Source organism: Salvia hispanica, chromosome 3 (genome assembly GCF_023119035.1).
Source record: "Salvia hispanica cultivar TCC Black 2014 chromosome 3, UniMelb_Shisp_WGS_1.0, whole genome shotgun sequence".
Lineage (NCBI taxonomy): Eukaryota > Viridiplantae > Streptophyta > Magnoliopsida > Lamiales > Lamiaceae > Salvia > Salvia hispanica.
The window spans coordinates 49,502,917-49,518,968 of NC_062967.1; the positions used below are offsets into that span (position 1 = coordinate 49,502,917).

The 16,052-nt window shown below is 39.2% G+C and overlaps 2 protein-coding genes across 3 annotated transcripts; both read right to left on the reverse strand.

The window, feature by feature from the left end:
- Positions 1-3,663: 3,663 nt before the first annotated feature.
- On the reverse strand, positions 3,664-9,447 carry LOC125214765 (mitochondrial inner membrane protein OXA1-like). 2 transcript variants are annotated; one of them, XM_048115910.1, is made up of 11 exons: positions 9,315-9,447; positions 8,905-9,178; positions 8,708-8,826; positions 8,508-8,598; positions 7,912-7,959; positions 7,703-7,761; positions 6,305-6,380; positions 6,049-6,180; positions 5,724-5,831; positions 4,801-4,855; positions 3,664-4,642 (listed from the first exon to the last, which is right to left on the reverse strand). In XM_048115910.1, the coding sequence occupies exons 2-11, from the start codon at positions 9,172-9,174 to the stop codon at positions 4,161-4,163; spliced, it is 1,440 nt and encodes a 479-aa protein (XP_047971867.1). In that variant the 5' UTR covers positions 9,175-9,178; positions 9,315-9,447; the 3' UTR covers positions 3,664-4,160. The 2 variants fall into 2 exon arrangements, with proteins under 2 accessions (XP_047971867.1, XP_047971866.1); XM_048115909.1 differs by having other exon boundaries at positions 8,708-9,178.
- A 1,595-nt stretch (positions 9,448-11,042) lies between these two features.
- Positions 11,043-15,691, reverse strand: LOC125216415 (mitochondrial inner membrane protein OXA1-like). The gene is made up of 10 exons (XM_048118118.1): positions 15,561-15,691; positions 14,936-15,424; positions 14,737-14,827; positions 14,154-14,201; positions 13,945-14,003; positions 12,847-12,922; positions 12,590-12,721; positions 12,093-12,200; positions 11,657-11,711; positions 11,043-11,503 (listed from the first exon to the last, which is right to left on the reverse strand). Exons 2-10 carry the CDS (start codon positions 15,418-15,420, stop codon positions 11,172-11,174), a joined length of 1,386 nt encoding a protein of 461 aa, XP_047974075.1. The 5' UTR covers positions 15,421-15,424; positions 15,561-15,691; the 3' UTR covers positions 11,043-11,171.
- Positions 15,692-16,052: the final 361 nt, after the last annotated feature.

The window sequence follows — 16,052 nt, forward strand, 5'->3', positions numbered from 1 at the left end:
CCCAAATGGCAGGGATGGCGGGGATTACTCCCCAAATATTCTGCAATATGTACAATTGGATGAGTCAGATGGGTGGGATGATGCCCGGGGCAGCGGGGATGGGCGGTATGCTGCCAAATATGGCGGGGGTGGGTGGGATGATACCCGGGCAGCGGGGATGGGCGGTACGCCGCCAAATATGGCGGGGGTGGGTGGGTCGATGCAGCACAGGAGCCCGAGGACGCCTAGGGAATCTGTCTATTGCCCATATATAGATTTGTTGGCCGATGATTCCCCTAGTACTGTTCCGGAGACTCAGTACGCCGGCATCGAGACTTTCTCTTTTGAGGAGCTGGGGCAGAAGTTGGGGCTATCGCCGATCCGTGAGACTTCCGATGAGGTGGAGCCTGCTGCAAGGGGCAGGGGCAAAGGCAAGGGCAAGGCCAGGGGCGGGGGTAGGGGCAAGGGCAACTGGAAAGCCCCGAGCTCTTCCTCGCAAACGGGGGCAGAGGAGGAGGGTGAGAAGAGGTCGATCTGGACCGTGTGGGAAAACGCCGCACTTGCGAAGGCCTGGGTCGGTGTAGTCGAGGATCCCTATGTCGGGGTGAACCAGTATATTGACCGATTGTGGCATCGCATTAGTGAGGCCTACCTAACACTCAAACCGGCTGGGGCGAAGCCTCACACTTCCGAGCAATGCCGGAAACAGTGGGATCGGTTGAGGCCTAAGCTCAGTCGTTTTGCCACCCTCTACCAAAACAACCTGCGCATGGCAACCAGCGGCGTGTCTGAGGATGATGTGAAGAACCGGGCCCTGTCCCAGTACCCCGACAAAGATTTGAAGTTCAAAGAGTTTGACCAATGGGAGGCCTTTCTCGTGGTCAGGGATTTGCAAAAGTTTTGTGCGGGTGTCGACTCGGGCTGGAAGCGGATGAAGATCAACTCTTCTGGTGAGTGCAGCAGCAGTGCTGGTTCGCACGAGCTCCCCGAAGCCGAGGAGGTGTCCCCGCTACCACGATCAGACTCTCGCCGTCGTTGTCGCCCGATGGGGCAAAAGGTGCGCAGCGGATGGCGAGGGAAAGCGGCAGCCGCAGCGGGTCCTACGAGGTGAAATCGGAGGCCCCTGAAGCCCCAGATGTAAATGACTGTCTCACCCGCGCGCAGCTAACGAAGACCCTAATGCAGAGCATGCATAGGTGGTTTAGCACGCACGATCCTGTGTACAAAAGGATATGCAAGGATGTGATCGATGCATGTCGGCGCGATTTAGGAATGCCACCCATTGATGATTATGGCGTCGAGATTGGGGGCGGGGACGTCGGAGGCGGCAACGGCACGAGCGACGGGGACGAGGAGGAGTGAGAGCCGAGAGTTGTATTTCTCGACTTTTTATGATTATGTAATTTTTAAGTATTATGTAATTTTTTTTTAAATCATGTAATTTTTTTTATGTATTTTGTAAAAATTTAATAAAGTATTCGAATTTTCCTGTATTCCATGTTGACATTTTAATTCCGTAATTTTTAATTCCGTAAATTGAATAATTGTGAATTTAAATTTTACTGCGGGAAGTTCTAGTGGATGTCCTAGTGGGAAGTCCTAGTGATGTGGCAGTGGAATGAGAAGTCCTAGTAATGACGTGGCAGAAAGTTTTTGTGGAAAGTCCTAATAGAAATACTAGTGGGAGGAGCGCCACCAGAGATGTTCATAGTGTATATGCTAATTCTTTGTAATTGTCTAGCTAATAACATTTCACTAATGTTCTCCATTTCGTAATGATTTCATTGCTAAAAACGTATTATAACTTTATCTACATATATGGAAGTAAATTATATTGACTATTTTACGGAAAAATCAGTACTAACATTATTAGAAAGAAAAAATAGCCCCCCACATTCACATTTGTATGTTCGAACAACTCTGTTCATTAAACATACGTGATCAAAATTGAGTAACATTATATAGCCGTGATATTATGTTGTTTGGTTGTTTGAGATTGAATTAATCTGCGATTACAATTAATTTTAGAGTTATTTTTCCGAAAGCAATTTAGGTTCAATATTAATTTATATAGGGATTAAATAAGTAGATTTTGGGGACGAATTTTATGATACTATTAGTCTCAAACTTTGGATCTATCACTTTATTTTTTTATTTTTGGGCTGACAATCTAACAAATGAGTATGCCGTATGCGACATAACTGACTACTGCGAATGCATAGGGACGAAGCTTCAAAATATTTAGTCACTTATCCAAACCCATTCAATAAAGGCCAATCTGAAATTGTTACTTATATATAGCTATTTAGTCACTTACCCAAACCCATTCAGCAAAGGCCAATCTGAAATTGTCACATATAACTATGTCAGAAATCACACTGTTTCGTTTTAGCAGATTAAAACTATCTTAGAAATATCTTAGAAAAAAACACACTGATTTCATTTTTTATCTTTTTTTTTTCATTTGAATCAGTGATGATTCGCGAATCAACAAGAACAATTTTGACACGAAGCTGAGCCACCTAATCCAATCTTACATCACTATAAACATTCATCATCATGCACACCCATCCTTATCCTTTTCCTTTTTCTGTCAAAAATGGTGGATTCAAACTATCACGTATTAACACCAATATGTGATGTCAACAATTTGCCTCAAAAGGAAAAAATCTACAACTTTTCTCCCTTTTCCTTTTTATTTGGCATTGATTATAGTTGGTGACTTAAATGGCTTAGAGCATCCATAATAGTGATCGAATACATATTTCTCCCTTGCACTATTCATGGATTTTATAATCATTTTTGTAAGTTAAAGTTCAACAATAATAGGTTGATCCCTCCATCGAAAAGAAGTTAAAATTGCTTTCGACCTGGGATTTTTTTGGATGGATAACATTGTTGGACATGGTGGAATTGATAAATTGAAGAATAAGAAACAAGTACAAGAATAATGTGAATTATGGTATGAAAAATTGAAAATAAGAATACATATTGGGTTGTTTATAGGAAGTGAAAAAAAAAAAAAAAAAGGTGACGAGGCAAAATCAAAACATCCATATTCAAATTTGGTCTTCCACAGACAACATAACTTGGGCCATATATACAACTCAAAAATCAGGTCATTTTTCTATTCTTTCTATCCAACAAACACGCCAGCTTTGATTAAAACTGATAAAAGAGATAACAAACAAATTTAAGTAGAAAAACACAAATTCTATAACAAATTAAAGATGACAACAAAATGATGCATTTAGATATGATGAGAGAGGAACTTATTCCCCAGAGCAAACTATTCTGATAATTAAATAAGTTTAGTTAGCACCACTTCTATTTAAATAGGCTGGTAATTTCCAAGTACAAAAATTAGTGGCTAAGAGAATGTGATGTGCGCCTCGCTGGCTCACGACGCTCTCGCGATACCTCTCTGAACGAATTAGCCTCTGGCCTTCACCACGGCTCGCTATACTTGTAATAAATCGAAAATAATGAATCTGCCATGACATTCCTCCAGTTCAAGATGGATATTTAGAAAAATAATTACAATACGATGGATGTGAACTTCGACGTGATGATGGTGGTGTGAATGGAATGAATGACGCCACAGTCGAATATGAATGTCCGATTGATAAGTCGATAAATGCCTTGAATAAAGGCGCACTTTGCTACAAGAAAATTCAAGACGACGAAAAAGAATCAAAGACTCTAAATCACAAAATATTATTCATCACCAAAAAACTTCTCTTTCTCGACTCATATTACACGCCTTTTATAGGCAAATATGAAACCTAAAAATCTAATAAATCTCTTAATTAGATAACTATTAATCTTAATTCTAACATAATATAATTATTAAAATAATAGCCTAACCAAATCCTAACAAATGTCTAACTACACGTAAATCCTAAGACCTAATATAGAATACCTAATTTAAATATTAAATCCTATTATTGAGATAGATAAAACCCAATATTTTTTAACTAAACTTATTAGCTCCTAAATAATAGGAAATCATAACTTCTTCTACTCGTTTAATCCAACTCAAGACTTCGGGCCAAGCTATGTTTCCTCTTCTCGTGCGTAGCTTCGTGGTCGAGACGAGGATCACATCAGAATGAGATTAAATTTGCATTATTAAAAATAACTACTTATATTTCTTTGGTTATATATTTCTTAGTTTTCCATCACCCGGAAGATCTCTTATTCCCTTTCTTCCTTCCCTTGACCTCTTTACCTAACTTTTTAATCCTCCGGCTAAGCGCCGATGACGGCGTTGACCGTAACTTCCGACTTCCTGGCTTTGACATTTCATCAGCAGATGATGGTGATGAAGACTGCTCTGGTGGGGTTAGAGATCTATCTGTTGGAGGCGGTAAAGAATTCAACTGCTGCAGGGAAGAATTGTACTTCTTCAGCACCTCGAAAAATGATTCGCCGGGTTTCTGATTAGCTGACGGCGGTGGAGCAGATGATGGTGATGAAGACTGCTGTGGTGGGGATAGAGATCTATCTGTTGGGGGCGGTAAAGGATTCAACTGCCGTTGGGCAGCATTGTACTTCTTCAGCACCTCGAAAAATGATTCACCGGGTTTCTGATTAGCTGACGGCGGTGGTACTGGAATATCCGGGATTCCCAACATCTTCTTCACCTCAGGCTTCTTTATAACTGCAAACTCAAGGGTATTAAAAAAAGATGAGATTTTCGAAGAAATTGATTTCAAAGGCTGCAGATGGAGTATATGAAAACGATAATCATTTGACAAGAATCACAGAGAACTGGAAAATTGTACACCACTTGATTGATTATACATACACAGGACTCACCCAATCCGTACGCGGCGGAATACGGATTTGAGGTGATCCAGTAGCAGAATATAGCCTGAAGATGTAGGGAGGGAGATTAGGGCAATGAGGAAAAAACAAAGGGAAGCAGTAAAGACATGACAATGTGTTTCTATGCGCATTAAGATCCTGGGAGAAAATTAGAAGGCATTGCTATCAAAATTGTATGAAGGCTGTGGAGACAATTATACGACGTTTTTCTATTCCATAATGAAGGTGCATAATAAGTTCTCAGATGGATCTTATTTACAAATATATAATGTATGGTACAATGAAGTACCACATGGGTGGGGATATCTATATGAATCCAAATCTGCCGAACAATCATCATTGCAAAGTATGAGAGCATCTCCAATGGGACATCCGTCCCATTGGACTTCCCAAAAACACTTCCTCCCAAGTCATAAGGACCTCCCACTGCACTGCCACGTCATAAGGACATCCCACTGCACAATGACGGACATCCCCAAGGACATCCCCACGGACATCCACAATAATAAAAATTCACAAATTCACAAATATACAATTTATTACGGAATTAAAATTTCGACACGAATACGGGGAAAATTCAACGAGCCGTATATATAGAGTTTTAAAAAAATTAAAAATAAAATATAAAATCGGGACGTCCGCGCGGGACGTCCGTCGTAGCACCGCAATGGCGGACGTCAGGACGGACGTCGCCGAAAAGCCGCGGATGTGAGGTGTCCGCAGCCGACGTCCGCATCCGCCCCTCCTACGCCTAACGGCGGATGTCCCGCACGGCGGTCCGATGTCCGCCGGGACATCCTCCATTGCGGATGCTCTGAGCACTAGAAAAGGAATAGTTGCAGTAGATATCGTGTGTGATTTAGTTATTCTTCCATTAACTTGGATACTGAAGAGTGCAGTGCAATACCACATACCTTAGAGAAACTTGCAGTTAGAGGGACCATCAAAGCTGCAAAGACTCCCAAGACGTTCTTGATGGTTTTGGCAGCTGGATTGGCTTGCAAACCTTCTTGAGCATTGCACTAAAAAAGGATTGTTACTCAAACTAGAAAAATTTTAATTGTGGACCGAGCAATAAGATCTTCCAGGAAAACGGTATGTCACATTACATAGGATCCCGTAATGACCCTTAGTATTAAAAAGGAGAATGATTTGGACACTTTTTTCAAAGCATACAAGAATATAGTAACATGTATTGACAGATATCAAGGAATCAAAACTGCAGTTAAAGTGGCTGACCTCCAGCATTATCCAAAATGTCAATGCCGACAAAACTGGAAAAATATACATTGTATCCGGGGTAGTCAAATCAGTAAACCAGAATGCTCCTCCCTGCTGGAAAGACTGGACCTTTTCCACCATGTTCTTGATCTACACATGAGGTGACAAGACAGTAGTACCAGACAGTTTAAAAGTGAAACACTTGAGTGATAATCACAAATGTACAGGGAGATGAAGGAATCATCTATAAGAGTTGAAGGAAATGTGATCTTACTGCTAAGAAGAAACAGGTAAATACAGGTCCAATAAATAGAATTCCTTTTAAATGGGTGAACGGTGTCACGCCATATCTGCAACAGAAAGATGCAACCACTCTGTGACTTGCATATTCTTAATCCCAGTATATCAACAATAAATACATATTCCCACGATGATAACCATAAGAACAACAGCAACAATAATAACAATTGGGCTTCATAGTTCTCGTTAGATTCACAGTCCTTTCCGTCTCCTTATGAGAAGGTCATCCAGCAATTTATTGATTCAGCGTAACCGCACTTAGACTTAAGGATTTAATAATATGGTTCAGTCTAATTTATGGGCCAAATTTTTTACTCCCTCCGTCCCAACTAAGTTGAGTCGTATTCCTCTTTGGGATGTCCCAACTAAGTTGAGGCATTTCCTTTTTAACAAAAAAACAAAATATCAAATCACTCTTACTTTATTCCACTATCTACTTTACGCTCTCTTTATCTTTCCTACTTTATTCCTCTCTCCTACTTTTCAACTCAATTTCTTAATTTCCGTGCCCAAAAGTTATGTCTCAACTTAGTTGGGACGGAGGGAGTAGTATTTTTCGGGAACAGCCTCTAACTTTGCATAAAGTTCCAGCTTTGGCCAGCGAATGATAATCAGATGTCAAAAAACTGAATCAGCTAGCCAGGTTCTTGCATGGGTGTACAAAAAATGGGTGCAGTTACGTTGACTCAAATGGAAGTCTGCAATTATAAAGTCAGTTTAGTTTCCACATCATTTATTGTATATTCCATGCCACAATCTGTTGAGCTAATTCAAATGTTCAACACCTGATTCTAGGTGGAAGGCTAAATTGGAACTTTCTGCAATGTAGTTATTATTAAAAATTAGGGTAAATTAGAGTAATTTCGTTAAAAAGACTTTAAAGATGGGGCCATAAACTATAACTCAACCCCAATAATATTTGATTTATGTATCATTCACTCTAACATAATCTTATTACACCAGTTTACTTTGACAGCCATGTAATCAACTTCACATTATTATACAGGATACTTTTTTAACTTTTCCAGATTTCTTTTAAAAACAAGTTGAAGGAAGGCATGCTATAATACCGACATCTATGCACACAATCGAATGGATGTCTTAGAAGTAGAGTGAACTAGATAGAATCACTGTATTCTGGAAGGTGGATCTAAAAGTGTATATGGTCTAATGTAGCAATAAGGTAATTTTATCCCTATTTGGCCTTTTGGAGGAGGAAATAAGTGCAATACAGAGTTACAAAAGTAAAGAGCTCCTTGCCACATAAATTAATCGGGAAAAATTGGACCACCCAAAAGAGTAAATCAAGCAAAAGTAAACCAGTGATTAATTCTTAATCAAAAAAAGAAAAAAGGGGGGGGGGGGCACGTACTCTTTAAATAGTTTTTTCATTTTAGCCTGGCCTTCAAGCACAGCAGCAGGACTCATATCCTGGAAACAACCAATGTGTGTTCGTCAAGTGTCTGAAGCAATTAAATCAAGTATAAGCGTAACAATATGAAGCAACACAAATGGGTTTACAAATTCCAGCAATCAAGAAGAAATTCACAGAAGCACCTAATGATAGTCTGATGCACATACCCTATCTTTCATTTCTTGCTGAATCTCCTCCAATTTGGGCCTTATAAGCTGCATCATAAGGCATAATATTGGTATTAGCAAAAGAAGCATGCATTATTAACCACGTACATGGAGTTAAAGATTGATGACACTACACAGGGTATTGACAGAAGCAGAAAATGCAAATGGGGAGGGGCATCCCAATCATCACTTAGAATTTCTCTTTCATGTTTCAGTTTCCATTATCCTCTTTAGCATGTCAGCATTTACTTTCTTTTGGACAAGCTCAAAATCTTTTTTGGCTTCTTTCAAAGATATTCTATCAATATTCAAGTAATCAACATGTCTATGTCTTCTAGATCTTTCTATGGAGCATAGTGGGGAAAGATGAGAGCTTCCTGAAAATAACTTAAAACAGCTAAAACCATCGTGTATAATTATACATAAGTTTAGCCATTTGGCCAACCAGAAGTATGGTTTCTTGGTAATAAAACAACAAAGAACAAACACATAGAAGAAACAAGTACGCAATTAGGCAATCCACCTTCAAGCCAAAATCACAGTCGAACAGCAAAACAAACCGACGGAAACAGGGGAAAAAATCATGTCGGACTTACAGTGAATTTTGAAGTAGCTTTAATATGATGAATTGTAAAAGGAAGTTGAAGCGTCCGGATCAATACCGTTGTAACAACAATTGCAGACCACCTAAACACAACCAATCAGTTGTTAAGAATCTTAATACGAACACAATCACATAAAGCAAATGCATTCAAATCCATAATTTATAAAAATCCTCCAATCAAAATATTTTTACCAATTCAGCCCTGTAAACTTGTGCACGTAATCTATCAAGTATTGCAGTGCAGCCACAGGCAAGAACGAGTCTGCCGCCGCAGCTGCCACCTCACCCACCGCCGGGGCCGCCCGTGCCACCTGCACATCCTCCATGTAAGTCATTATCTCAATGTTGTCACCACCCGCCCCATCTTCAAGAGTTGACATTTTCCTCACAGAAGCCGCCGCGGAAACAGCTGGAATTGCAAATCTCCGATCCTGGAACAAATTCCTCGATCCGTGAAAACCTCCTAGATTTGGTCCGGCCGCGAACTGCCTGCGCTGCCGCAGAATGTCGGGGATCCCACTGCCATTGTAAATAGGGCTATGACGGGGTAAATTTTCGCTGTCGCCATCGTCGCGATCGATGTGCGAGAATGGAACGGCGACTCGCTGCTGCTGATAGAGAGTGTTAGCGCGCGCGGCGACGCTCCGTCGGAAAGCCATCAATCTGCGGTCAGACCAGTAAAATTATCAGGGAATAAACAAATTTTTTCTAATAATCTTCATATAAATTTAAAAAATAGTGCAGATTTCCAGCTCCGAAAGGAATCAGCTGCAATTCATGATTATGATTGAACACTTACGCGTTCCGTGTGGATTCAATTCAAGGGAGAATATCTCCGGACAATTAGGGTTTAGGGTTTTTCGAGGTGTCATTGGTGGTGGTGCTGAGAATTTGCATTATTGGTATTTCGGAATACTATTTTCTGCATTTTCTGCCCGATTATTAGTGATTTTTTAATTAAAATATCTTAATTATCAGTCTAGTGTCTAATGTGATCATGTTCTCCTAGCATTTTATCACTTTAAAATCTTGTTGTATAAGTATATATTTCATTAATTTATTTATTGTAGGGTAAATAGTCATTTAAATCATCAAGTTTGGTCAAAATCTGATCCAGTGCTGATAATTCGATCGGTTCGGTTCTAATCGAACCGAAAACTCGGTTAACCGAGACCAAATGTAACCGACGTAGAAGCACTGGAACCGAAACCGAATTGGCCTCGGTTCGGTTCGGTTCCTAACCGAATAGTGTCATTTCGGTTCCAGTTAACTGAACCGGAACCGAATATGTTTTTATCGGGGCAGCTGGGAGGAGGGAGCAGCTGGGTCGCTGGTCGGGGCAGGGCTGGGAGTCGCCGGCGTTGGATAGGAGGAGTCGCCGGCGGTGGATAGGAGGAGTCGCCGGGCAGTGGGGGAAAGATTGAAGAGGAGTAGCGGCGCCTCGGCGGTTTTGTATAATGGCAGAAAATTGGGGCTTTTTTTAGTTTTGAATCTGAGTTTATAATTCAGATTTTATAATCTGAGTTTATATTTCAAATCATAATCAACTAAAATTAGATGATAGTTATTGATAATAGTTAGTAGTAAATTACGTAATCTTAGCCTAATTTAAGTTTTCAATCTTATTAAAAACATAATTGTACATTATTATATTTTTAATTAATTCTAATATGATTAATTGAATTTTGATCAACTCAAATTTTAAGTTGATATTGTAATAATCGAAAATTAACCGGTTCTCTCGGTTCTAACCGATCGGAACTGAACCGAACCGATAACCGATCGACGCCTTACTGTCGGAATCGAATGGAACCGATAACCGAAAATTCAACATTTTCGGTTCGGTCATCGGTTAACCGACTAACCGATGACCGAATTCCCAGCCCTAATCCGATCTATACCACAAAGTTTGAAATGCGCTAATTAAATCACGAAATTTCAATTTTTCTAGTTTATCCCATGGTCGAATTTAGGTGGAATATTTGTTGACGTGGACTAAGATTTCAAGATGGATTGTTGACATGGACTAAGATTTCAAGATGGATTGAGATTTAAATCATGATAACGATGTGTGCATAATCCAAAGTGTAATAACAAGGAGCTTGATCTTAAAGTTGGATTGAGACTTCAAGATGGATTTCAATGTAGAGGTGCAAAGATTCCACCTAAGATTCGACCATGGGATAAACCGATAAACTAGAAAAATCGAAACAGTGGTTTAATTAGCTGATTTTAAATTTTGTGGGATAGACCAGAGTTTGACCAAAATTGGTAATTTAAATGGCTATTTACCCTTTATTTTACTCATTATTTATAATAAAATTGACGTACAAAAGTGACAATTTTCATTAATTTTAACCACATTCATAAACAAATTAAAGATGACAACAAAATGATGCATTTACATTTCATGAGGGAGGAACTTATTCCCGAGCAAACTATTCTGATAATTAAATAAGTTTAGTTAGCACCACTTTTATTTAAATAGGCCGGTAATTTCCTGACTCGCTAAATTATAGAGTACCTATCAGGGCCAAAATAAAATTAATCTCTCTCTCTCCAAGTCAAAAACATGGTGGCTAAGAGAATGAGTTTAAATTTGCATTATTAAAAATAACTATTACATTTCTTTGGTTATATATTTCTTAGTTTTCCATCACCCGGAAGATCTCTTGTTCCCTTTCTTCCTTCCCTTGACCTCTTTCTCTAAGTTCTTAATCCTCCGGCTAAGCGCTGATGACGGCGTTGACCGTAACTTCCTACTTCCTGGCTTTGACATTTCATCAGCAGATGATGGTGATGAAGACTGCTCTGGTGGGGATAGGGATCTATCTGCTGGAGGCGGTAAAGAATTAATCCGCTGCTGGGCAGCTGTGTACTTCTTCAGCATCTCGAAAAATGGGACGGCGGGTTTCTGATTAGCCGACGGAGGTGGTACTGGAATATCCGGGATTCCCAACATCTTCTTTACCTCAGGCTTCTTTATAACTGCAAACTCAGGGGTATTAAAAAGATTAGATTTTCGAAGAAATTGATGTTAAAGGGCTGCAGATTATATGAAAACGATAATCATTTTACACGAATCACAAAGAACTAGAAAAATGAACACCACTTGATTGATTATACATACACAGGACTCACCCAATCCATACGCGAGGGAATACAGATTCGAGGTAATCCAGTAGCAGAATATAGCCTGAAGATGTAGGGAGAGAGATTAGGGCAATGAGGAAAATACAAAGGGAAGCAGCTATGCGCATCAAGATCCTATGAGGAAATTAGAAGGCATTGCTATCAAAATTGTATGAAGGCTGTGGAGACAATTATACAACAACGTTTTTCTATTCCATGATGAAGGTGCATAATAAGTTCTCAGATGGATCCTATTTACGTACATATAATATATGGTACAATGTAGTACCACATGGGTGGGGATATCTATATGAATCCAAATCTGCCGAACAACAAATTATCATTGCAAGTATGAGCACTAGAAAAGGAATATTTGCAGTATCGTGCGTGATTTGGTTATTTTTCCATTAACTTGGATACTAAAGAGTAATTCAATACCGCATACCTTAGAGAAACTTGCAGTGAGAGGGACCGTCAATGCTGCAAAGACCCTCGAGACGTTCTTGATGGTTTTGGCAGCTGGATTGCCTTCCAAACCTTCTTGAGCATTGCACTAAAAAAGGATTATTAATCAAATTAAACAAGTCTTATTTGTGGACCAAGCAGTAAGATCTGACAGGAAACAGGAAGTCACATTACATAGCATTCAAGAATATACTCCCCCAGTCCACCAAATGTAGTCCACACTTGACTCGCCACGAATAAGAGTTGAAAAAGTTAGTAGAATGTGGGTCCCACTTTTATAGTTTTATAATAGAATATGAGTATAATGAGTTGGTGGAAAGTGTGGTCCACTTTCCGAAAATAAAAAAGCAAAGTGGACAATATTTTGTGGACGGACCGCAATGGCCAATGGCAAATGTTGATAACATTTGGTGGACGGAGGGAGTAACATGTATCGACAGATATCAAGCAATCAAAGATACAGTTAAAGTGGCTAACCTCCACCGTTATCCAAAATGTCAATGCCGTCAAAACTGGAAAAATATACATTGTATCCGGGGTAGTCAAATCAGTAAACCAGAATGCTCCTCCCTGTTGGAAAGACTGGACCTTTTCCGCCATGTTGTTGATCTGCACATGAGGTGACGAGATAGTAGTACCAGACAATTTAAAAGTGTAAACACTGAGTGATAAACACAAATGTACAGGGAGCTGAAGGAATCATCTATAAGAGTAGGAAGGAAACGTGATCTTACTGCTAAGAAGAAACAGAGAAAGACAGGTCCAACAATTAGAATTCCCTTTAAAGGGGTGAACGGTGTGACACCATATCTGTAACAGAATGTATTTCAACAATAAATACATATTTCAACGATGATAACCATAAGAACAACAACAGCAGCAGCAACAACAACAACAATAAGAATTGGCTTTCATACTTCAAGTTAGATTTTATGTCTCCTTATGAGAAGGTCATCCAGAAATTATTGATTCAGCATAGATCGCACTTAGATAGAAGGATTTAATAATGTGTTTAGGTATAATATATGGCCCGAATTGCATAAAGCTCCAATTTTGGCCAGCGAATGATAATCAGATATCAAAAAGCTGAATCAGCTAGCCAGATCTTGCATGTGATATACCAAAAATGGTTGCATTTACATTGACAGAAATGAAAGTCTGCAATTATAAAGCCAATTTTAGTTTCCACGCCATTTATTGTATACTCCATGACACAATCTGTTGAGCTAATTCAAATGTTCAACACCTGATTCTAGGTGGCAGGCTAAATTGGAATTCTGCAATGGGGTTATTTTTTAAAAAAGATGTAAATTTGAGTAATTTCATTAAAAAGACTCTATAGTTGGGGCCATAAACTATAACTCACCCCTTATAATATTACATTTATGTATCCTCCACTCTAGCATAATTTCACCAGTTTACGTTGACCACCAGTTTACGTTGACCGCCTAGTAATCAACTTCACAATATTATACTGGAAACTTGTTAACTTTCCCAAAAGATATCTTTTATAAACAAGTGGTAGTAGGAAGGCATGCTATAATACTGACACAGACAATTGCATGCATGTCTTAGAGTGAGTGAACTAGATAGAATCACTATATTCGGGAAGGTGGATCTAAAGGTGTACATGGTCTAATGTAACAATAGGGTAATTTTGTCCCTATTTGGCCTTTTGAAAGAGAAAATAAGTGTAATAAAGATTTACGAAAATAAGCTTCTTGCCGCATAAATTAATATGGAAAGTTGGACCACCCAAAAGAGTAAATCAAACGAAAGTAAACCACTGATTAATTCTTAATCGAAAAAGGAAAAATAAAAGGGCCACATACTCATTAAATATTCTTTTCATTTTAGCCTGGCCTTCAAGCACAGCAGCGGGACTCATATCCTGGAAACAACCAATGTGTGTTCGTCAAGTGTCTGAAGCAATTAAATCAAGTATAAGCGTAACAATATGAAGCAACACAAATGGGTTTACAAATTCCAGCAATCAAGAAGAAATTCACAGAAGCACCTAATGATAGTCTGATGCACATACCCTATCTTTCATTTCTTGCTGAATCTCCTCCAATTTGGGCCTTATAAGCTGCATCATAAGGCATAATATTGGTATTAGCAAGAGAAGCATGCATTATTCACCACGTACATGGAGCTAAAGATTGATGACACTACACAGGGTAATGACAGAAGAAAAAAATGCAAATGGGGAGGGGCATCCCAATCATCACTTAGAGTTTCTCTTTCATGTTTCAGTTTCCATTATCCTCTTTAGCATGTCAGCATTTACTTTCTTTTGGACAAGCTCAAAATCTTCTTTGGCTTCTTTCAAAGATATTATATCAATATTCAAGTAATCAACATGTCTATGTCTTCTAGATCTTTCGATGGAGCATAGTGGGGAAAGATGAGAGCTTCCTGAAAATAACTTAAAACAGCTAAAACCATCGTGTATAATTATACATAAGTTTAGCCATTCGGCCAACCAGAAGTATGGTTTCTTGGTAATAAAAAAACAAAGAAGAAACAAGTGTGCAATTAGGCAATCCACCTTCAAGCCAAAATCACAGTTGAACAACAAAACAAACCGATGGAAACAGGGGAAATTTCATGTCAGAACTTACAGTGAATTTTGCAGTAGCTTTAATTTGATGAATTGTAAGAGGAAGTTGAAGCGTCCGGATCAATACCGTTGTAACAACAATCGCCGCCCACCTAAAACAACCAATCAGTTCTTAAGAATCTTAATACGAACACAATCACATAAAGCAAATGCATTCAAATCCATAATTTATAAAAATCCTCCAATCAAAATATTTTTACCAATTCAGCCCTGTAAACGTGTGCACGTAATCTATCAAGTATTGCAGTGCAGCCACAGGTAAGAACGAGTCTGCTGCCGCAGCTGCCACCTCACCCACCTCCGGGGCCGCCTGTGCCACCTGTACAGCCGTCTCTCCTAGCACATCCGCCATGTCAGTCATTATCTCAATCTTGTCACCACCCGCCTCATTTTCAAGAGTTGACATTTTCCTCACAGAAGCCGCCGCGAAAGCAGCTGGAATTGCAAATCTCCGATCCTGAAACAAATTCCTCGATCCGTAAAAACCTCCTAGATTTGGTCCGGCCGCGAACTGCCTGCGCTGCCGCAGAATGTCGGGGATCCCACTGCCATTGTAAATAGGGCTATGCCGGGGCAAATTTTCGCTGTCGCCATCGTCGCGATCGATGTGCGAGAATGGAACGGCGATTCGCTGCTGCTGATAGAGAGTTTTAGCGCGCGCGGCGACGCTCCGTCGGAAAGCCATCAATCTGCGGTCAGACCAGTAAAATTATCAGGGAATAAACAAATTTTTTCTAATAATCTTCATATAAATTTAAAAAATAGTGCAGATTTCCAGCTCCGAAAGGAATCAGCTGCAATTCATGATTATGATTGAACACTTACGCGTTCCGTGTGGATTCAATTCAAGGAAGAATATCTCCGGACAATTAGGGTTTAGGGTTTTTGTGAGGAGTCGTTGGTGGTGGTGCTGAGGATTTGCAGCATTGGGATTTCGGAATATACTATTTTCTGCATTTTCTGTACGATTATTAGTGATTTTTTAATTAAAAAAAATCTTAATTATCTGTCTAATGACTAATGTGATAATGTTCCCCTATCATTATATCACTTTAAACTGTTTGTCACAATTTATCTCTGTTTATTTGAATTAAATCGTACTACTCCATAAGTATATGTTTCATTAATTTATTTTACTCGCATTATTTATAATAAAATTAATTAATGTATACAAAAGGTGACACTTTCCATTAATTTTTAACCACTTTCATAAACATTTTCTAAGTCTGAGCTGCCAAAATATGAAATATTTATTAGCAGATGGTGAATAGTACTCTCTTGAAAAATGTCACATTACTTGATGTTTCCACATAATGA